This window comes from Sarcophilus harrisii, chromosome 4, assembly GCF_902635505.1.
Source record: "Sarcophilus harrisii chromosome 4, mSarHar1.11, whole genome shotgun sequence".
In the NCBI taxonomy this organism is placed as follows: domain Eukaryota; kingdom Metazoa; phylum Chordata; class Mammalia; order Dasyuromorphia; family Dasyuridae; genus Sarcophilus; species Sarcophilus harrisii.
In genome coordinates, this window is record NC_045429.1 from 31,825,805 (window position 1) to 31,848,015 (window position 22,211).

Genomic DNA, 22,211 nt, shown 5'->3' on the forward strand with positions numbered 1-22,211 from the left:
AACCTCACAAAGGCAGTCTTTCTTGCATCTGTCCTCAATTGCTTTACAAAAAAAAAAAATTATGTCCTAAGGGACAAGTGACAAGAGCCCAGGAGGCTGAGGAAAACTACCTCATAAAACGGGAGTTGGCCACCATCAAACAGCAGAGTGATGAGGCCAGTACTAAACTGGAGCAAGCTGAGAATGCCATCAGGGAGCTCCAGGAGCAGCAGCAATGGGTAAGGAGCCTGGGAGCACTTGTCTCAACTTTCTCATTTGCGGTTTTTTCATTTCAGTGTCCATGGCACGATCTCTTGTGCTCTTCGCCTAAGTATTTTGTTCTCCATTCTGAACGGTCTGGGATTGCCCAGGGCCAGGAGTAGCCATTCTCGGCCCTGGTAGTGGCTTCCCTGGGGTCCTCTTCCGTTCCACAGCTTTTCAGGGGATACACGGTGCTCTGCCTGGTGGGCTTCTCTTCTTACCACTCAGCTGGCCGTCCAGATGTCATTTCAGGGAGGGCATTTACTCCTGGGAGGTATTTGGACTAGTTGGCTTGGCATGGTTTGCATCCCAAGTTCAGGCAGTTCCAGCTAGAGCAAATCAGGATTACAAAGTGGCAGGAAAAAGCAAGTTTAGCTAAATTTAGAGCCATGTATGATCCCAAAAGGGAGAAGGGAAAAGAATAGAGGAGTGAGAGATGTGAGGATCCAGGAAGACTACTAGATTGTGAGCCTGGGGGACTCAGGAGAGTGTTGACACTCTACTTACAGGGGAAGGAGAAGGTGGGGGGAGCTGAGTTCAAGATATTAACCAGACACCTAATTTGAGATATCTCAAGACAGTTGGAGATGCAAGATTGAAGGTCAGAAGAGAAATTAGAACAGGAAAGGGAGATTGGAGATTTGTCTGCATGGAGATGATCTTTAAATTCACAGGAGCTGAAGAGACCACCAAGTGTAGTAGTATAGAAGGACAAGAGAAGGGGGCCCAGGATAGAACCTACAGTGAGAGGGTGTGATTTAGATGAATATCCAGCAAAGGAGATGGAGCAGGAAAGGTTTCCGAGGTAGGCAGTAGTGTCCCATAGAAAAGCTAAATAAAGAGAGTTGATGTTGGAAGGACTAAAAAATAATGGAAAAATACTTCTCTGTTGAGAAGAACCACCTAAAACATTGGACCTTTGATAGAGAAAAAAATAGTGGTAATAGACAACAGAAATGACAGGTTTTATTTTTTTCCACCTTTTGCATTTGTGGAAATTATCATTTCAATGAGACACAGGAATGACAGAAAATGCATAATTTGTAGTTAAGAAAAAATGTCAGTAATGTTGTGTATTATTAGTAAAGCAAATATGATAATATCTTAACCAAAAGAGGACACCAAGCTGTATTTGTGATTAATCAACAATTTATAAGGATGCTGTGTTCAATTTTAGTTTTTCCACATTTCTTTTTAATGTTTGAAATCTAGAAGTTGTTCAGAGAATATCAAAGGCTTGGCAAATGAGACCTCTGAGTAAAGGCTTGTTTAGGCTATTAAAGTTTTAAGGCTACTGTTCAAAATGAGGAGGGGCCAGGAAATAGAGATGATTCTTTGCATGTCTGAAGAAGGATACCACTGCTTGAGCTTCAGAAGATACTTCTGAAACCGGGGGATGGGAGTGTCAGGGATGTGGATTGTTACTCATGGGAAGAGGAAGCTTGCCACCTACACTGAGTTCTTGTCAGGCCAGGATTCCAGCATGAGGAGAACCTGAGGTTCTCACTCAAGATTCTGAGATGTCTAAGCAAAGATTAAGCGGTAATATAACTATCTTCAATATTTTTTGGTCAGCAGTAGTTTTTATGAAGAATACAAACAGTTATGAAGGTGACTTTACATCTACAAAGAACCAGATTTGGAACAGAGGAAATTATATTCAATTTTATTTTTAGAGATCAGTTAAATGTAAGGAATAACTTATCAGTTATTGGAATTTATCAATTATTGGTTTACAAATTAACAGTAATTAACAATAAAGTAATAAATAAGCCATAAAAGGAAGTCATATTATCAATAGCTTTGGAAATTCTTAAAAGTAAGATTATTATATATTTTAGGTTGTCTAGAGACAATTACTGGATAAGGTCACATATTAATAACCTTGAATTGAAGCCTGTCTTTTTTTTAATAATTAAGTTATTGGTTTTCATTCCATTTACCATTATATTTGCTTTTAAAGAAATGAGTATTGCAATTTTTTTTTTTTAATTTTAGCTCTTATATCTTATAACTCCTTAGCTAAGATGATTTAGGTGACTATTTAGTCATTTAGCTTGAAATGGGAAAGTCATCAATTTTTTCTTTTTTTTAAGTTAAGTCAGTCAGTCTCTTGGCCAATCAACCAGCATTACTTGTTCCAGCTGATTATGTAACAGTCTCTCTACTGAAAGCTGAGGATAAAAAAGAACGGCAAAAGCAGTCCCTGTCCTTGAGGAGTTTACATTCTAGTGGGAGAGCCAACATACAAAAATGAGCTACATACAAAATTTACAGAGTAGAGGACAGAGATCTTCTTCAGAAAGTGGGTTTGGGGCTGAGCTGTGAAGGAGCCAAGAAAGCTCAAGCCAGTGAATATTGTCTAGCCCACCACACTTGCTTTGCTTTTGGGTGGATTTGTAGACTGATCTGTTTTGTTTATAATCATGTGGCCTAGAAGGAGATCAGACTTCTTCCCTTAGCTTTTTTAACTAGAAAAATAATTTTTATATTCATCTGCAGTTTAAATAATGCAAATATATGTTGATACCTTCCCTTAATCTGTAACTAGTTCATTGAAATATAAACTATATTAATAAAATTTTTTAGTTTACATTGCCTTTTTTTTTCAGTTAGTACAACAAATTTTTTTTCTATTCACTGTTACTCTAAAAGCTGTCTTAAATTCCCAGATTAAAATATTGTTATATGTCTTAATTTTTAAAATAAGATAATCTAAGAAAGATTAGGAAAGAATTGGAATAGGAATGTATTAACATGTCCATCTGTCACTTTTGTTTACAGATTGCTCCAATTCATTCATTGTGGGGAGTAGAAAGTGATTTTACCCACAGCTTTTTAGGGATGCATCCATTGTATGTTCAGAAGTGTGCTGCTTTTTTTTTATTCCCCTGCATGTAATAACAGGTGGTGTTACCTCCTGTTAGGATAAAATGATGTAATATTTGTAAAGTGCTTTGTAAAATTTAAAATTCTACATAAATGCTAGCTACTGATCCGAGTGTGACACCTTAGGGCCAATAGGTGGTGCCATAGTGCCGAGAGCCTGAAGCCTGGAGGCAGGAAGACCCAGCTTCCCAGCTCTGCTCTGGCTTCAGATACTTAGTAGCAGTAGGACCCTGACAAGTCATTTTACCCGTTTGCCTCCATTTCCTCATCTGTAAAGTGAAGGAAATGAAAAAACCTCTCCAGGATCTCTGCCAGGAAAATCTCAGATGGGTTCAGGAAGGGTCAGGAACACAACTGTACCACAGACACTGTGGAGAACCAGACTATCTGTGTCAGAAACATTGCCTTTCAAATATTTTGTTTTATATTTTTGAGTATGACAATGTTGGAGAGTCCAGATATCACATGAGCATTTTAACAAAGCGTTCAGGACATCAGCTTTTCAGTTTGCTGAATATACTTTGCTTTTTGCAGCATCTTCTCAGGCTCCAAACTCCATATTGGAAAATTTCTCCAAGCCAGGAATGGGATATATGTTTTGGGTTGAATTGCATAACCTAATCCTATATTGCTTATTTCATCTGGAAAGTTGGGTGATATCTGCCTTTCTAAAATTGTCCACATCTTTATGATAATCTAGAGATTTAAAACATTTGTTTCCCATGTAACAAGATTTTTTAAAAATCACTTATTTTAAGCACATTGCTAAGATAGAATTCTAAATCAAGCTATTCCCTTTTTTCTCCTTCAGATCTCACCAGTTGGTTAATCTCATTCTCCATGCTAATCCTCATTTTGTTTTGGGCAGAAGGTGAACTTGATCTCTAAGGTCTCTTTCTGTTCTTCGGTGGTTTGGTTCAGTCTTCAATTCCTGGCAGTTCTGGAAAAACACACATTGTTACTTATAAATGTCATCAGGTTGTCTTTCTGGTGACTGAGATGGCCATGTAACATTGAAGAGGAGGAAGAAGAGGCTTTCTAACATCTTTAAACTTCTCTGACTGTGTTAGAGTTTGAAGAATGATTTTATTCTCTATTTCACTAAGGCAGAGTATTGTCAAAAAGAGAGGCTACCTATCCAATAAAAGAATTTTGTCAGTTCAATAATAGTAAACATTTATTAAATGCCTCCTGTAACATGCCAGGCACTGTGCTTAGAACTGGGGGTTTGCATTTTAAAGGAGGAGATTAAAGAGGTAAGGGAGGGGGAGAGGAGACTACTGATGGAAGGAAGCTGGAAGGGGAGAGGGTGGTACCAGAGGGAGAGGACTGAGCTGAGAGAAGCATCGAGTGCATGGAGCTGAAACCCAGCAAGGCAGCTGGTGTAAAATAAAGAAAAGCAAATGCTGAGCCTCGTTCTATAAAGAAAGGTTTTGGGAGGGTTTGTAGCTCTACCCTCCAGCTCTCAGATGTTGAGGGACTGGGGAGGTGACCTGGGGAAGTTGGTACCAAAGCTGAAACAATCTTCACTGGTGAAGTGATTTTTGCTGATGAGCTTTTCCTGGAGGAAGCCTGGTGTTCATGGGGAGGAAGCATAGCAGAGTGAAAAATGAAGAGTAGGAAATTTCGAATCCTATATTAAGGGAGGAGGTGGGGACAGTTTTTAGCTTCTTCTTCCAGCTCTCCAATCAGAGGGGAGAAGCAATTGGGGTATGCCTTTACATATATTGAAATGGAATATTTGCTTTATATCTTGTAGGATTGTTTTTGAGGAATGATGATAGACATAAAAACCATAAGATAGAACTATCCCATAATTGTCCTCTCTATAATATGCTTATTATATTTAAACTTAATTTATAATTTGAAAAACTTGAAAATTACCAAATAGTGTCTGCTTCTTTCCCATGGATAGGTTTTTCTTTTTTAAGCTTTTTATTTTCAAAACATAGGCATGGATAATTTTTCAACATTGACCCTTACATAGCCTTGTGTTTCAGATTTTCCTCTCCTTTCCCCACTCCCTTCCCTAGATGGCAAGCAATCCAATATATGTTATCCATGTTAAAATATATGTTAAATCTAATATGTGTAAACCCATTCATACAATTCTCTTGTTGCACAAGAAAAATCAGATCAAAAAGGAAAGAAAATGAATAAGAAAACAAAATGTAAGCGAACAAAATAAAAAAGAGTGAGAATGTTATCTTGTGATCCACATTAATTTCCCACAGTCTTCTCTCTGGATGTAGATGGCTCTCTTCTATAGATAGGTTTGTTTTGGTTTTACCTATTTCCCTTGGTAACTAATTATTAACCAAGTTTGCTAATGATTAAAGAACAAAGCAGTGACCCATTGGTTCTATTTAATGTTGCTTTGTAAGATCAAGCTCTCTCACATTCATATGTTATAGAGAAATAAAGTTTAACCTGGGAATGAGTAAACCACTATTCATTGTGTTTTTTTAATGTCAGCATTTCAGCTAACATTTATTAAAGATATAGACATTATCAAGAACATTCATGGCTAGAAAAGGAAATTTCATGGTGAGGGTAAGGGCTGGAGTCTATTTAGGATATGGGACCAAGGTGATGATTATTACCCTGAGGGATTAATACAATAATAGGAAGGAAGGCTTCCTACATGCTGGTAAATTTTAGGGTTTAAGAAAAGGCCAAAATAAATATTAGGTAAAATAACATGTGGAGGGGTTGTAATCTACATTAATGGGGAGAGTATTGACATTGATGAAAATATAAATCTGTCAAAGTTTTAGTACTACAGATGTTCCTCAGAGATAGTGTGGATTCTCTTCCAGATTAGTATAATAAAGTGAATTATATCACAATAAATAAAAAATTTTTTTAGTTTCTCAGTACATATAAAAGCTAAATTTGCACTATATTGTATATTAAGTGTGCAATAAATAGTTTCATATCTGGAATAAATGTATGTGCCTTAATTAAAAAATACTTTATTGCTTTAAAAAAGATGCTAGCTGTCTGTCATCTGAGCCTTCAGTGAATTGTTATCATTTTTCTGGTGGAAGGTCTTGAAGCCTTGATGTTAATGGCTTGTGAACACATGCTCTTGGAAAAATGGCACCAATATGCAGGATTGCCACAAATCTTCAAGTGGTAAAAATATCTGTGAAACACAATAAAACAAAGTATGCCTATCTATATGTGTAAAATTGCTATTTAGTAAAGAAATGGACCTTAACTTTCAAGGAATTAGTTGTCATTATGGTAGAAGAGAGAGAACACGTACCCAAATAACTGTAACACAAATCAGTACTTAAAAGAGATATACTGGGATCATTTATAATGCAGAGGAAGGAAAGAAAGCTTCTTAGCAAAATAACAAATTAGGGGACAGGTAGGTGGCACAGTAGATAGAACACTGGTCCTGAAATCAGGAGGACCCGAGTTCAAATGTGGTCTCAGACACTTAACACTTCCTGGCTGTGTGACCCGGGGCAAGTCGCTTAACTCCATCTGCCCCAGGAAACAAACAAACAGACAAAAAACACAGTTAGCCTGGGTTGGCAGGATTAATAGAATTTTAACTATTTGAGAATGGAAAGATAAAAAGGTATTTGGTCTTAAGGGAAACAGGGCATTTCAGATGTAAGACACAGAATGGGTAAAGGGACAATTATAAATGTAAGGAATTTGTCAGTGAAATTATGAAGAAAAGAAATGATAAAGAGGTATGGTTAAAAAAAAAAAAAAGGGAAATAAGGACCAATTTGTGGAAGGCCTTGAAGCCCAGACTCTTTTCCTCATGTACTTTGGCCACTTACTTTATCATGCTTATGGCAACCTCATAGTTTATATAGTTGTGTAAGTTACACATTTGAATTAATACACTGTTATTCTAAGAAATGTGTAGTAGACTACAGCTTTGTTGTCATCATGTAGGTGAAATGTTTAGGTGACTTTTTTCATAGTTTGGCTCTAGGCACAGTATTCTGATGCTCTAATTTTTGCTTTTTAAAAAAGTATACCATTAATGCTTAGAATGTGGTATTAAATATTTTTCACATTATTCAGCAAAAATTTATGGCATTTCTTTTTGAAAGAAACATTTGGTAAGCTTAGTTTTGATTATTGGAGAAATTATACAAAGATTACTAATGAAGTAACTTATGAGTATTGGAAAGGGAAGTGGTGATCATTTGAAGCCAGTATGGCCTCGGTAAGAATAAGTGCCACTAATTCCGTCTCCTTTTTTTGAAGCAGTATGAGACGAAGAGAGAAGAGTGCTTCAGGTTCTATTCATCTGAATTTCACAAGGCATTTGGTAGTCTCTAGATTATTATAGATAAGATGGAGAGCTGTCAACTTGATATTAGTACAGTTAGATTATTTTTAAAACTGGTTGAATGCTGGGAGCCAAAGAGTAATGATTAAGAATGGCCAGGGTGGTGAAGGATTTGGGAAACAGCTGGGGATGATTTGTCTGGAGAGGAAAAAACTTAGGAAAGCAGTCATCTAAGTATTCCAATAGATGTCATGGAGGAGGTTAAATCTATCTAGTTCAGCATCTCCAGGAACAGAAGCAACTCCATGCAATATAATAAAATGATAATATTTATATAGTCTAATATTTATAGTATTTATATAGTACTTGAAGGTTTGTAAAGCACAGTACAAATACATCCTTAATTGATCTTCATGACAATTGTGGGAGGTAGGTTATTGTCCACATTTTACAGATGGGGAAACTGAGCCAATCAGTTGTTGAATGACTTGCCCAGAGTCACACAGCTAGTGTCTGACGCCATATTTGAACCTAAATCTTTCTGACTTTAGGTCCAGTGCTTTATTTACTGAATCACCCAGTGGCCTCTGTTGCTAATTACTGGTTTTGCTGATGTATGAACACTGGACATGGTGGTATTTGCTCATTAACTTCAGGAGCCACATACATCTTAGCTGGCCTTTCTACTTTGAGAAAACTCTAGCCTTCTGTATAACTGCAAGCTGGTTCTTAATCCATAAATCAAATTATATCACTAGCTAATCAGGTGTTAGAAGAAAATCAGCAACTATTTCATCATACAGAAAAAGCAGCAATAAGCAAATTTCAAAATCCTTAATAGTCCTTAATTTGTAATTCAGATCGTCACTTTACCCACTGGAATTTACTGAAGTGTTCATTTTGCACGTCTGTCCACATTCACAGAGTCAGATATAAGAAAGCACAGTCCATTCTCCTGACCAAGTTAGTGCAGACATCCAGACGAAGAAAAGCCATTCATAGATTTAGATGCACGCTCAGCACTGCAGTCAGACATGGAATGTGTTCATTTGTCCATTTCCTTGATCCATGCTAGATTCTTTCATCTTTCTCTGGGTTTGGTTTAGCTAACTCTGGCCTTCCCTCACTGTTGTAGTCCTAGAGTTGAGGCTTTGTATTCTTTTTCTTTGTGTTCTCCTTGTTTCCATATTAAACTGTTTTTGTGGGTTATCAAGCTGAAAGGTCAGAACTTAGAACTTCATCTCAGCCCCACTGGGTCCTCCTTGCACTGCTCACAGTACCCGTAACTCACAGAGTCCTTAACCTAAGCTTTGTGAACTCTTAAAAAATAAATTATATTTCAGTGTAACTGATTTCCTTTGTAATCTCATGTATTTTTTCCTTACTAATTTAAAAATGTGATTTTTTGAGACAGCTTCCTCTGCGTTTCAGAGGGGTCAATGGCAGGCACAAAAAAGGTCCAGAACAGCATTGGCCCTTGTCAAAGGCCGTTGGTCATTCCATGGACTTCTGTGTGCACTCCAAATCTTCCTGTTTCCCTGCAGCTCTAGTGAGAGCCTTACCAAACCCAAAATCTCTATGTATTTCATAGATTTTCCTTTGCCAGCTCACCTCCCAGAATAGGGTTCTCTAGATGTTACAGTTGCTTACTTACAGAGGATCAATACTAGCATTGCCCCAACATGGAATCTGTGTTATTGGCCCACTTGACTCCTCTCTAGAAGAACATGTTGTAAGTGAGGAAACTGGAGTCTCTTCCTGGAGATTCCATCCACGTTAGTACATTGAATTTATAAAGTTCTGGATCTCAAGAAACTGAAACACTTTTCCATCTTCTGTTGCTAACCAATAGGTTTATTGATAACATACAAACCACCAGTTACACATGAGCTTACACATGCATGGTATACTAGGATGTATGTACTGTATATTTTAGAGTTCTAGCCACTTCTTTTTTATAAATGGAATTTATCTGAAGAGATCCTTGTGGATGCATGGGGAACTCACCAACCAGATTTTTAAAAAAAATGTCCAGAAGATGGAAGCAAGGTTAGGTGACAGGTGAACAGAAGGCTATGGCAGTCCATGTCAAACTGTTGTCAGGGACATAAGCCCCAGATGAGCTGAGGCTAACCAAGGAAGCCAGGGACAGACAAAAGGATGCTGTTAGCTTTCTTGGGAGGAGTAGGAAAATTAGGGAATAGAGAAGTAGTGTTTGGGGTAGTGGAACAGGGAGGGGGCTGAGCAACTCACTTCTCATTTTATACGTGTGTTCTACATGGAAGAATATCCTTTACACTGGACAGAACAGAAAGGATAAAAGGGAAGTTCATACTTGAACCTATGACCTTTGAAAGGTCATAGAAAATGATAAAGGTACAATGAGATTGGAGGACAAACATCTGGATTAAAAAAAAAGGAGAGAAGGAAGTCATCTATAAGCTCCAAGCCAGTGAACTTGACTTGGATTCCTCAGAAAATTTTAGTATATTTTATCAAATAGACATCTAGAAAGAAAAGTAGACTAAGAATGGCCATTAAAATTTCAGTGTTAATAGAGCAGGAGTGTCTAGAAAAATGCCCTGGGATCTGTGCTTAGCTCCATATTGTTTTACTTTTTATCATCAGTAACTTGGATAAAGGTATCCTTGGGATACTCCTTTGCAGTTGATACAAAAGTGGGAGGGAAAACTTAAGGATGACAGAATCAGTATATAAAGGACTTGGCAAGCTAGTGTGCTAAGCTGAATCTAACAAAGTGAAACTCTAATGTAAAAAAAAAATGTGTGTGTATATGTATAGTGCTTTAAAAATATGAGATAGAGGAGGCATGAATAAATACAGTTCTGAAAAGGACCTGGAGATAAGTTAGAGCTAGATAAAAAGACCTGAGAATCATCAGTATAGAGATAATTGAATCCATAGGAGCTCATGAGATCAGAAAGTAAAATAGCTTAGGAGAAGAGAAGAGGACCCTGGACAGAGACTTGGAAGATCTCCACTAACAAAGTATGATATGGATGGAAGATCCCACAAAGGAGAACAAGAAAGAATGGTCAGGAGCAGAAAATCTAAAGAAAGGAAAATATTGATGGTGGAAGAAGGTAATCAACAGTGTCTAAAGTTTCAGGAAAATCAAAGATGAAGATTGAGAAAAAGGCCGTTAGATTTAGCAGTTAATTTGGTAACTTTGAAGAGACCAGATTCACTTGAGTTTAGAAACCAGGCTACAAAAGAGAACGATTGAGAGGAAAAGAAGCAGAATCTACTTTCTTGAGTTTAGCCCCCCAAAGAGAAGGAAACAGGATCAAGGTGGATCAAGTCAGAGTTTTTGAACCTGGAAAAAATGTGAGCAGTGGAGAAGCTGCCTTTAGATGGAGACTTTTAAGATATATGAGAAAATGGAGATTGTAGAAAGAGTAATCCACTGAAGAAAACTGCATTGAAAGGGAATCACATACATTTAAATGGATTGTCCTTGTCCAGGAAAAAGACTACTTTGATTTTTTTCAGTGAGATATGAGAACAAGCCTCTTAGTAGAGAGTGGGAAGTTTGAGGAGTGCTAAAAAGGTTTGGAAGGGTCACTGTGTAGGGTAAGATAATGAGTTAATTAGGGAAGTGATCACAGTGTGCCTTACAGCAGTGAGGTTACTCAATGTAAATTTGTGCTAGATCCAATTTCATGATTTTGTTGAGCTTCATTCAAAAAGGAAAAAGTAACAAGAAAAAGGAGTCAAGGGACCTAAGTTGCTGGGAAATATACGTGTGTGTGTGTGTGTGTGTGTGTGGTGTGTGTGTCATGAATGAAGGGAATTAGTGCCAACAGCTAAGAGGGTGGAATGAGGGGGTAAAGCTTTCTGTAAGAGACAAGGTAGGGGCTGAGTGTTGAAACAGCAGTGAAGAGGGGATGGGATGCCAAGCAGCCCTGGGGGACACTGAGCAAAAGCATAAAAATGGGGCTTCCCAGCAAGGAGGCCAGCTTGTAATACAGACTATATGGAGAATTTTAGGATTGCAGTATTATCTAGTAAACTTAGAAAGTTGGGCTTTGAGAAAATGCTATGCTGAGGAATTTGTTTTTTATCCTAAAGGTAATATAGAGCCACTGAAAAGTACTTGGACAGAGTTGTGACCATAGGCAGACATGTGCTGTAGAAAGACCATCTTGACAGTTCATGAATGGATAGATTGGAAGGGACTAAAAGCAAGGATTTCAAGTTGGAGAATATTGTAATAATGTAAGTGAAAAGTGAGGAGAGTCTGAACAAAGCAATAGTACTTGGACAGAGTTGTGACCATAGGCAGACATGTGCTGTAGAAAGACCATCTTGACAGTTCATGAATGGGTAGATTGGAAGGGACTAAAAGCAAGGATTTCAAGTTGGAGAATATTGTAATAATGTAAGTGAAAAGTGAGGAGAGTCTGAACAAAGCAATGAATTCCATTTTAGAAATACTTAGTTTGAGATGCTTATGGGGAGATTCAGTTGAAGGGGGAAAGATATGTATGGATAAGAGAGAGAAAAGGAGGTGAGGGAAGGGAACGAGAGAAAGAGACAGAGGGATGGAGGGAAAGAAAGAAAGATCTGTGTAGAGATAATCGAATCTGTGGTAAGTGATGAGATGTAGAGAGAAAAGTCTCCCGGTCAGATCTTTGAAGAATATCACAATTAAGGGGCAGAGAATAGATAAACATCCCAGTAAAAAATTAATATGTTCATTGTTTTCTGAAGAAGCAGGGAAGTGATACATTTTTATATAGAATTCCTACCCAAAATACTGAGTTTGAAAGTTATTAAGCATAAATGATGAATAAGAATATCACATTTCCCAATTATATGGTACAACTGATATGGTAATAAAAATTTGAATGCACAACATTAATATAGGCGTTTCTTAGTTGATTAACATGTTTCCATTGAAATGCCAATATGTCATTGATTTTTTTGAGAGACAATTTTTATTCCATTCCAAAGAGCCCTTGAGTCTGTACATATTGCGGATGTGCACATCCATCACTACCATAAAAAAAATTAATAATATTCAATGCTGGTGGTGAATGTATATAAAATATGGAATTTTAAAAAGTGAAGTTTCAACCGTTTATGGAATAATTTGGAGGTGAAATTTTACCAGTGCTTTGCAAATGAGACTTGAGCCATGTTTGTCAAGGCTATTTGAGCTTTTAATGTTGGTAAAATTCTTCAGTAGAATTATAACATACCCATTGCATCATTTTTTAAAAAATGCTCCCATTAATGGGACTATTTTTTTCAGTAGAATACTTAATTGGTTTTTAAAGGTAAGTAATTAGCTCATTCCATTGTAATGTTCTTGTACTTTCTTAAAAGAGTCATAAGAAATTCTATATTGAATGACTTGTGATACATAGCATTTACACCCCCCCCCCCCCATTTGTTCACATTAAAATTGCATCTTTATTAGAAATAAAAATGTACTATTGTGGTAAACCATATTGTGATCCAGCTCATCATTAAAGGTTTTATATTTAATATTTTTAGCACTACATGTTGATAATTACTTAATAATGAATTCCATAAGAATGTTTTGTAATTAAAGAACTATTATCCTTTCCACCTTCCAGTCTTTGAGCTGCAAAAAATTAATAAATGTTATAGTCATAGTGACCAAATTATTCAAGTTGATTTTTTAATAACTAGTCAGATCTCTTCTGCATTATAATTGTGGTACTTGTTTGATATTCATTGTGTAAAAAGGCATGGGTCATAATGAATAGAACAGTGGATATCTGTAGATAGAAAGTAGAATCTTTGAGGTTTCAATTCCTACTTCCAGTTTCTTATAGCAACATCAGCATTTTCTTTTTCTAGAAGCTGTCTTTGCCCTCTATGGAAATCTTAATTTTCATGGATAAATACATCTTAGTTGTTGAGGAATTCAAAATGGTTCAAATGATTATGGCGATTTTTTTTTCTCATGTTTTGTTATAGATTAGTTTTAAGTAGAATTGTAATCATAATCTGTTCTAGTGCAGACAGTTATGATTTTAAGAAATGAAATTACTGTCAGTATTAAATTAGTTATTATAAATTTATGAATTAATAATCTATGCCAGATACTCTCTTGGGAATGATAGTTAGATTTTTTTTCTTTTTGATAATTTGGGGAATATTTAGGAATGTCTGTTGACTGAAATGAAGTTGGGTTGGGGAAGAGTAAAAAAGGAAAAGAGCCTCCAATTGACTGGATTTCAATATAATTAATAAGTATACAGTTGAAAATGTTTAAATGTTTTTAACACCTTTAAACTGTGTATATTTCCTTGCAATTTTAATACATTTATCTGTAACTTGTAGCACAAATGCAGTTCCCGCTACAGTGAAAAGTTTGTGCTGCAACTAGAGGAGGAGTTGGTTCAAGCCAGACTGAATGAAGCTGAATCTCAGTGTGCCCTAAAGGAGATGCAAGATAAAGTCCTAGATATTGAAAAGGTAATAATATTAATGTTCAAATGAATACTGCTATTGCTACTATAGTATCACATTCTAATATAGCATTTCACAGTTTCAAAATTATCTTCCTCAAAATAATCCTGCAAGTTTTTTCAAAAACTAAAACAAAATACTAGGAATGGAGAAGAAGTTTAATGAATAAAAGTTTATCTTACGGGTTTTGCCTATTAGAATGGGTCCTGAGAGAAAGAAACTAGAAAATGACTCTCTCACAGAAGATCTCCTTTTGCCTTCTGTGATTTCATCAAATTATAGGATCTTAGTAAATTACAGCAGTGTCATTTTATTGCTCTTTATTTATTTAGAATGTGTGCTCTGTCTAATTTTGAAAGGATGTAAGGCATCTTTTGGCCTTAAACACGACACAGAATGATAGAGTTGGGAGTGAAAAACAGCACAGAAACTATCTAAAAAGGAATAAAGAGATAAGGCCTTGCCAGGAACTTGAGAGAGACTAAATATCATATGAGACCTGGATGGACCCTCTCAATGTCTTATCAATTAAAACCAAATGGGAAAAAATTCATTGGTTACTTTTTTATTTCCAGAGAAAACCTAGAAACATCTCTGTGGTTTGATCTGTCATACATTCATTGCCATATAGAGTAGTTATTATCAATTACAGCAAGACAAAAATTACTATATTTGGCAGATACTCCCCAGTATTTAAAAAGCCGATCTTAAATAATACAAACTTTAACAAATCTGGAAGTTAATGCATTAAGTGACCTACTAATGGGTTTTGTTACTGTCTTATTTTGAGGGTACTGATCTCCATGTATTTTTGTGGCACCAAGTATTCCACAGGAGTCATACTAATATTCATACATGGATTAATGCAAGTATCTGGTGATGTTTTTACTAAAAAGTTTTTCATCCTTTCTCCCATTTTTCCTTTAGTTGCAAAATGCTAATTATATGTTGCTATTTTTGCATCAATTGTTAGGATTCTTCAGAACCAGATTCGGTGCTTACTTGGAATAAGTGGCCTATGATGCTCTGCAGCACAATATTTGAGTCGATACTTAAACGAGCATTTTAGATTCTCTTTCAAGAGAAAAAAAGGTCATCTCTCTCTGTAGCATCACAGAGTTTTCCGAAAGGAAGCTGAGAGATCTGAGAAACTGGTTCCTGCCCAACCAAGACTCCTGTCAGTGACAGGCTGACCTGGGGCTCTGGAGCTTCAGATTTTGTTCCTGCTGCTTACTGCTCCTTGGGTCTCAGGGTTCTCAGGGGTAAGGTGAGAGAGCTGGCTCAGAACATCCCCGGGCCTGAACAATTCTAAATCTACAAGCATTGGTCAGTTGGCCTTTAAATGTAATACTGAAAATAGAAAGAATGGAACATCCCACTCTATTTGCTGTTAGGTTATTTGACTTGATAAAACAATGTGTTTCCTACCCTTAATTTAGACTTAAAAAGCTTCTGTTGTAAATGTAATTATGGAGATAATTTTATTTAATAGTCAATGAATATTTAGATAGTAATGGAAAGAGGAAGAACTATATTTACTTGAAGTGTTTGCCACTATCTTGGAAGATATCCTTCCCAGAGACCAAACATTCTCTGTCAATGAACTTGTTTTGCAAATGCTCCTATCCAAAGATGATATTGGAATGATTTTATTGAGCCCCCAGTAATTTCTCCCTGAAATCCATGATGATTTCAGTCTGCTTATCTATATTTGCAGAATAAAATGGATGAAAGAATTGTTACTCAAAGTTGACCTGGATAGTATGTTTGTGTATGTCTGTAGGAAGATGGGATGGAAAGGGGAAAAGGAGGGAGTACGAGAGAGAAGGAGAGGAAATGAGTGTAAGGGAAGGAAGCAGAAAGAGAGAAGGGGAAGGACAGAAGGAGAATGAGAATGGTTAAGTTTGGTCCAGAACTGAGTCATAGGAGAAAAGTTTGCCAGGTTATATTTGATAAATTGTATAATATTTTCAATCATGCCAAATTGGTCGGTGCCACAAAAACCTATCACTTTAATGGAATGGTATTTTCTTCTAACATAATATGGCTATGGCTCATGAGTGCCATGGTCTTAGAAATTAAATTAAAGCTGTAACTCAAAGACGCATTATATAATAAGTAGACCACAGCATGTTACTTGTTCACAAAAATAGAGTAAAAGATACCCAGGACAATTAGGGGGCCAACTTAATATCACCAGCATTGATACCTTGCAGCGGGTGGTGTAAACAGGCAGCGAGCATGGACCAGAAGGAAGCAGGAGAGGGGGCCGGTGTCTTCTCTGACACCCGACTTCTCCCTGCAGTCAAGGCCCAACTTGACAGCCTCAGTCTTTCCTCAGACTGTGGGCCACAAAATGCGTTTTAAAGAATTAAAATCGGACCTCACTTAAAAAATGATGGAAGTGCACAGAGTGAATGCAAGCAAACTGCAGCAACGTCCGAGGGAGCTATGACAGCCCATTTGAGTAAGCTAGTCAGTAATGGGCCAGGCTCCCTGCCAGGGCAAAGGGCAGAGGTGGCAGAAAAAAGTGAGGGAGGGCCCCTCTGGTGAACTTGGGTGGCATGGAAAGAAGTAGCAGATGGGCCCCTCCTCAGAGCAGACTCTGTGCTGAGATCTCAGGCTGATCAGTGCGCACAGGAGGGGGAATGTTTTTGCCAGTTCTAGGGTTGTATAGAAACGATCACTATTCCCAGAGCTTGGGCCTCCTGCCTCATACCCCATGAGGTGGGAACATGTCCTTAGCTGGCAGGCTAATCCATAGAGGAGTTTGGCCCCTAAAAGCTGTAAGGAGGAGACCATGAGCCATGGGGGAGAGAGAGACACCACGTGGGATGGGGAGCAGAGGAGGGGAAAGAAACTGAGGCAGAGTGCCATGGTGGGCTCTAACCCCAGGAGAAATTCAGCAAAGCGGGCGTGAGCCATGGAAGATTTATAAGGGCGTTTTGACATAACTAGGATTTCTGATGACCTCCACAAGAGGTGGGACTTTGAGGCTAAACTGATTCCTGTCAGTGCCCTTCCCCAGGGAGCAGTTCCATCAGTTTCTCTGTCCAGGACCTCATCATTTCCCAACTTTTCTAATTTGTTAAAGAAATCTTTTGAAAAGTGTTTGGAACCCCTAAATAGAATTCCAGTTCTATATTCCTGGGAGGAGGAGAGGGAGTAGAGATTGTCCTGTAGGTGTAGGGGGCCCAAGAGTACTAGCAGGGAGCTTAAGGAAGTAGCCTCTCAATCTAAACATGTTAACATCAACTGATAAACATTTTGAGAACAAGATAAATTCTTTACTTCTAGATAGCTGAAAAATTGTCATAACTATTATTTTTATTTATAATTTAAGTCCTATCAAATTGATCTTAAAAGCAATCTAGATGAAGATTTTAAAAGATTTGTTCTTGTATGAAATATGTAGCTCAGAGGCTAATCCTCTGCTATTGATTAAAATCAGTGTCGCACTTACTCTATCTTTGCAGAAGTTTTTTTTTTTTTTTCAAGGTGATTAGATATTTTTTAAAAATAGATTTTAAAACCCCCAAAATTGGACTTACAGATTCACTTCTTTATAGCCAGTTTGGGTCTGCCTATAGACAAGTAGGTTCTTTCCCTCTCTTTGGGGATCTCTGGGATCAGCTCTTAAATCTATTCTCTAATTTCCTTATAATGGTACCTGCCACAAAATAGAATGCTTTCCTTCAAGAAGGGGCTGATATCTTCTAGAGTTGCTTTCAGTGCTTAAATTAGAAGAGGATTTCTCACACACTATTATTAAAAAATGATTAGAATCCTATAATTATTTTTAGCATTGGAAGGGACTGGAAATCATCAGCCCCTACTTGAAGTCTCCAACATCCTCAGCATGATAACCAAGAAGTTGTTAATGGGGATGAAATAAACATTGGGAGGATCTTTTTAAAGCTTTTCATTGATGAAGAAGGAAAGTGGATCAATACAAAAGGGGTAGTAGCTCAAAAAAGAAAAAAAAAAAAAAAAAGACCTTCTTATGGCTTTGCCCTAAGTACGCTTAAATAGAATAATAGGATTGATGTTTACCAGACTAGTGAAGGTCTCCCAATGTGACCTTTAATTTCGTTTTCTTCTCGGCCCCCAGTTTAGACTACCTAGGTTGACAGGTTACTTCCTTAAGCTCCCTGCCAGTACTCTTGGGCCCCCTACACCTACAGGACAATCTCTACTCCCTTCCCTCCCCCCAGGAATATAGAACTGGAAAGGGAAAGCTGTAAGATATTCCTGCAAGGCTCAAGGCCCAGTTGTACATTTTGGAGACTTTATAGAGTAACATTTCTTTGGAATAAACAAACCTGAGTCCAAAGGGATCACTTCAGGTCTGCAATGAAACATCTGAAGGTTGTCTCACTCATATTTTGGGGAGTATAGGTGGTAAGAATGATGTAATCAGCTTCATTTTGTCCTAATTCTCCATTTACTACATCTGACCCCAGCATGAACTTGAGGATCAGTTTACAACAGCTGTTTTCCTTCAGTGTCTTATTTCTACCTGTAATTGCTCCAAGGACTTTTTGCTCTTTGTTTTGTGTCACAAGAAAAGTGTAACTAGTTGGGTTTTTCTTTATTTCTTATTAAGAGTGAAGTACATTTTCTTTAACAGACTTTTTACATCACCAGCTCTTTTGTAACAAACAGCCTTCTGCTCCTTGTCTAATGGAATGAACAAGAGATACATGTATCTGTGTATGTATACATGCATGGTGTGTGTATGTATGTGTGGGGTGTACCCCACATGCAGGTGCAGTGTCTCATTCTGGCTGTAAAGCTGCAGTGCTGCCATCTCTCTCATTTCTGGCAGTTCTGATCAGCAAACTCCAGGGCGCATGTGAATTAAGTGATGGACAAAAGAAAAGGCAGCGCATTAATTTTTCAAGAAATAAAGTGCATAAAGTAAAAGATTGAGAAAGAGTTATATAGTGAATAAAGAACTGATCTGGAAGTCACAAAGACCTGGTTCAGATAGGTCTAAACTATGTTGCACACTGCTTCTATGGCCCTGAGAAAAGCACTTACTTCTCATCATCTCATGAATCTTTCTAAGATTATACATGAAAGAACAGTTCTTACTCTGTATGGGCAGATGGAGTTTTCTTATATGGAGTTTCCTGTATGAATGAAATCACAGGTACAGGTGAAAATAAAATAGCCCAAGCTTGGATCCTGCTGCAAAATAGCTCCCAGATAGAATAGTCCATTAGTTGTTTAGGTTTTGCTTTTTTCTTGTTTCAGAGAAACAATTCCTTGCCTGATGAGAATAATATTGCAAGTCTTCAGGAGGAATTAATCGCTGTGAAACTGAGAGAAGCAGAAGCTTTGATGGGTTTGAAAGAACTCAGGCAGCAGGTGAAGGATTTGGAAGAACATTGGCAGGTATTTCCTCCCTTGTGTGCACCGTCATCCAGGCTGTGGAGATGGGATGGGCTGAGCATGGGGGGCTGAGGATGGGCCAGACGGGACCCACAGAACTCAGAATGATCTCAGTCAGATGAAGGCATTTAAGGATGGCTCCTCTTCTCTTATTCTCATGCCTCAAGAAATGAGGCAATATTTACACTAATTGGAAGTAAAGTTACCTCGGTTTTATAACTTTGTAAAGAATTCCTTTCTAATACACTTTGTTTTCATGGCATTGAGTGTTGGCCAGTATCATGCATCAAGCAGATGTGTGGTATGGTAAACATTTCATACGGCCCTTGTTAAAAATTGATTGATTCTAGAATAATAGGTTAAATCTTGTTATGATAAATACTTTTTCCACCAAGAAATTTTTTATTCTAGAAAGAAATAATCTTTAACTTATTTGATTAATATTTTATTCATTAAGATTTTTATTTAACGTGGACAGTGTGCTGTGACGCTTTCGACTTGTCTGGAGAACGAGTCTGGTGTGTTGCCTTTATTCCTAGAATTGTGAGACTCATAATGTTCGGTGTTTTAGCGCCATCTAGCTCGAACTACTGGGAGATGGAAAGACCCACCCAGGAAGAACACGATGAATGAATTGCAAGATGAACTGATGACCATACGGCTCCGAGAGGCTGAAACCCAAGCAGAGATAAGAGAAATAAAACAGAGGATGATGGAAATGGAAACGCAGGTATAATAGAGAGCATCCCCAAGCGTAATTACAGCTATGGATAAAGAATGTTTATGGATCAGTCCACCCAAGTGGGGTTTTCTCCAAGCCTCCAATGGCTGGTCACTTAGATTGTAATATTTTTAGTCCCAAAGAACTTTTAAAATGTGTTTTTGGAGGCAAGATGGAGTAGTAGGATGCCTATGAAACCGTTGTGAAAGGTCAGCTGCACCCTTGCACTGTTAGTCGCGATAGACAAAGATCCTGTTCCCCTCCAAATAAAATCAAATTGAAGGTCACTTAACAGTTACTGTATTGTACAGTACATTGGTCTAAAAAAGACTTTTAGAAGTACATTTGTTTTATGTTGTGTATTGGAGTATAGAGTATTATTGTAGGATGAAGGAGATTTAAGTTTTCAAATTTGTTTTTATTCAATCAGCAGGGGGTGCCTGGAGCCAGTAAACTATTCTATTGCATTTCCTTGACATGCTGGCACTTGTGAAAAGCTGGTTTTCATATTTGTTCCACCTTGAAAATAAAGAGCTCCTTGGGTGAGACCTCTGTTGTTAGAAGAATTTATCCAATGCAGGCTGTCCTAGACTTGGATTAGGGACAGAAAGCTTTCCCAGAACCCAATAGTCTTGAGAGATACATGTCAGGCTTGTGGCAGGAAAGTGATGTTATGCTGTTATTAAGCACGCTGCTACGTGGTTTTCCTCTTGGTTCTGGGAATTGCTGGGCTTCCCTCACGGCAGAAGTTGCTCTTATGCAACTATTCACTCTCAAATGGCCATCTGACCCTCTTTACATGAGAGCGAGTGAACCAAGGCAAGGGGACTCTAGGTCTGTTCCCAGGAGAAGTGCAAACCAAGGAGGATTGTGTCTTAAATGACAGAAGTGATGAAGGGAGCCTTGTCCTTGAGCAAGGTTTCCATGTGGTGGGTAGCAAGGATCTTCTACTCCTGAACATTTTTTCCTCTTCAATTCCTTCCTTTTTTTTCAGAGCTCTGGCTTTGACAGATACTTTATTGCCCCTGTTAGTATGGTGGGAAAGAAAAGAGGAGGTTTGCTTCCTGACATCACTCAGAAGAATTTATGTTAGTATAATGCTTTACAGTTTCCTTTTAGGTTTAGAGCATCTGTTTTTGAAATGAAATAATATGCAAACCTTAGTGTTTGTTAATTATTTGGCAATATACACATTAATTACAATATACATTTTAAGAAGGGGGCATTGTGTATCTTTGATTATTAAATTTAATTATTGCAGAAATGGTAAACTAAGCTAAAATGTTGGTTCAAAACCTCTCACTTCCAGTATTTTCATGTTTACATATTAGATTTCTAGTCAGACTAGAGTTTTTGACCCTTTCAAAATTCTATTTAAATTTTTTTCATAAAATTTGAAGTATGTATTAAGCACAGTTGGCATATGAATGGTACAAAAAATTTTGTAAAGTCCTAAATAATAAAGTAGATAAGTAAAGAATGTCTTAAAACTTTTCAGCATTTCATGTCTCGCTTCTGACTTGCCTTTATTTTATTTTTTTAATTACTAGAACCAAATCAATAGCAACCATTTAAGACGGGCAGAACAGGAGGTGAGCAGCCTGCAGGGGAAGGTCCAGTGTCTTTCTACAGAGAATAGAGAATTACTCACCCAGTTAAGTGAAGCAAGGCGCAGACAAGCAGAGACGGAATACAAGGTAAAGCACCCTCCTTTTTTCCCTTGTGGCCTGTCCAGAATGGGGTCACTGCAGAAGCTTGGCTCCAGACTTTCAGTCTTACTGACCCTATCCCATACCCTTCCTTTGATATTCTCTCAATGTGCTTTCTCTTTACTGTCCTTAAGAGACTACCTAGGGGAAACCAGGGAGAAAGACTGGGAAATCCTGAATTCCCTTTGGTCCTGTGGCCCTGGATAAGTCCTTTGACATATTAGGGCCCCAAGCAACTCTCCTAATTCTCTTAGGCTGCAGAGCAGGTAATGATTTACCTGGTAAGAGGACTTTCCTCCCTGAGATTTCTCTGTGCTAAGGAAATCCCAGGTCCGAGTACCCCTACCCTTCAAAATCTTCGTTTAGACAGCAACCAAGTAAAGAAGGCTTTGGGAATCCAAATAACTGTTCTCTTTCCAAGGGAGCAGAACCAGAATGAACCAATTTGGAAATAGGTCCTCCTTCTTTGCCCAGAAATGATTAGATCTGCTCTTAGCATGGAGTGGCAATTAGAGAAGAG

At 37.7% G+C, this 22,211-nt stretch overlaps 1 protein-coding gene across 12 annotated transcripts in view; it reads left to right on the top strand.

Moving 5' to 3' along the window:
• Positions 1-22,211, top strand: part of EVI5 (ecotropic viral integration site 5) — a 206,301-nt gene that overhangs the window by 116,220 nt on the left and 67,870 nt on the right. For 10 of the 12 annotated variants that reach the window (XM_031969307.1, XM_031969313.1, XM_031969311.1 and 7 more), the window contains 5 exons: positions 72-218; positions 13,736-13,870; positions 19,124-19,264; positions 19,833-19,991; positions 21,533-21,679. In XM_031969307.1, the coding sequence (XP_031825167.1) occupies positions 72-218; positions 13,736-13,870; positions 19,124-19,264; positions 19,833-19,991; positions 21,533-21,679 (729 nt within the window). The remainder of the gene's footprint in view (positions 1-71; positions 219-13,735; positions 13,871-19,123; positions 19,265-19,832; positions 19,992-21,532; positions 21,680-22,211) is intronic. The other 2 variants (XM_031969309.1, XM_031969315.1) reach the window with 1 other exon arrangement.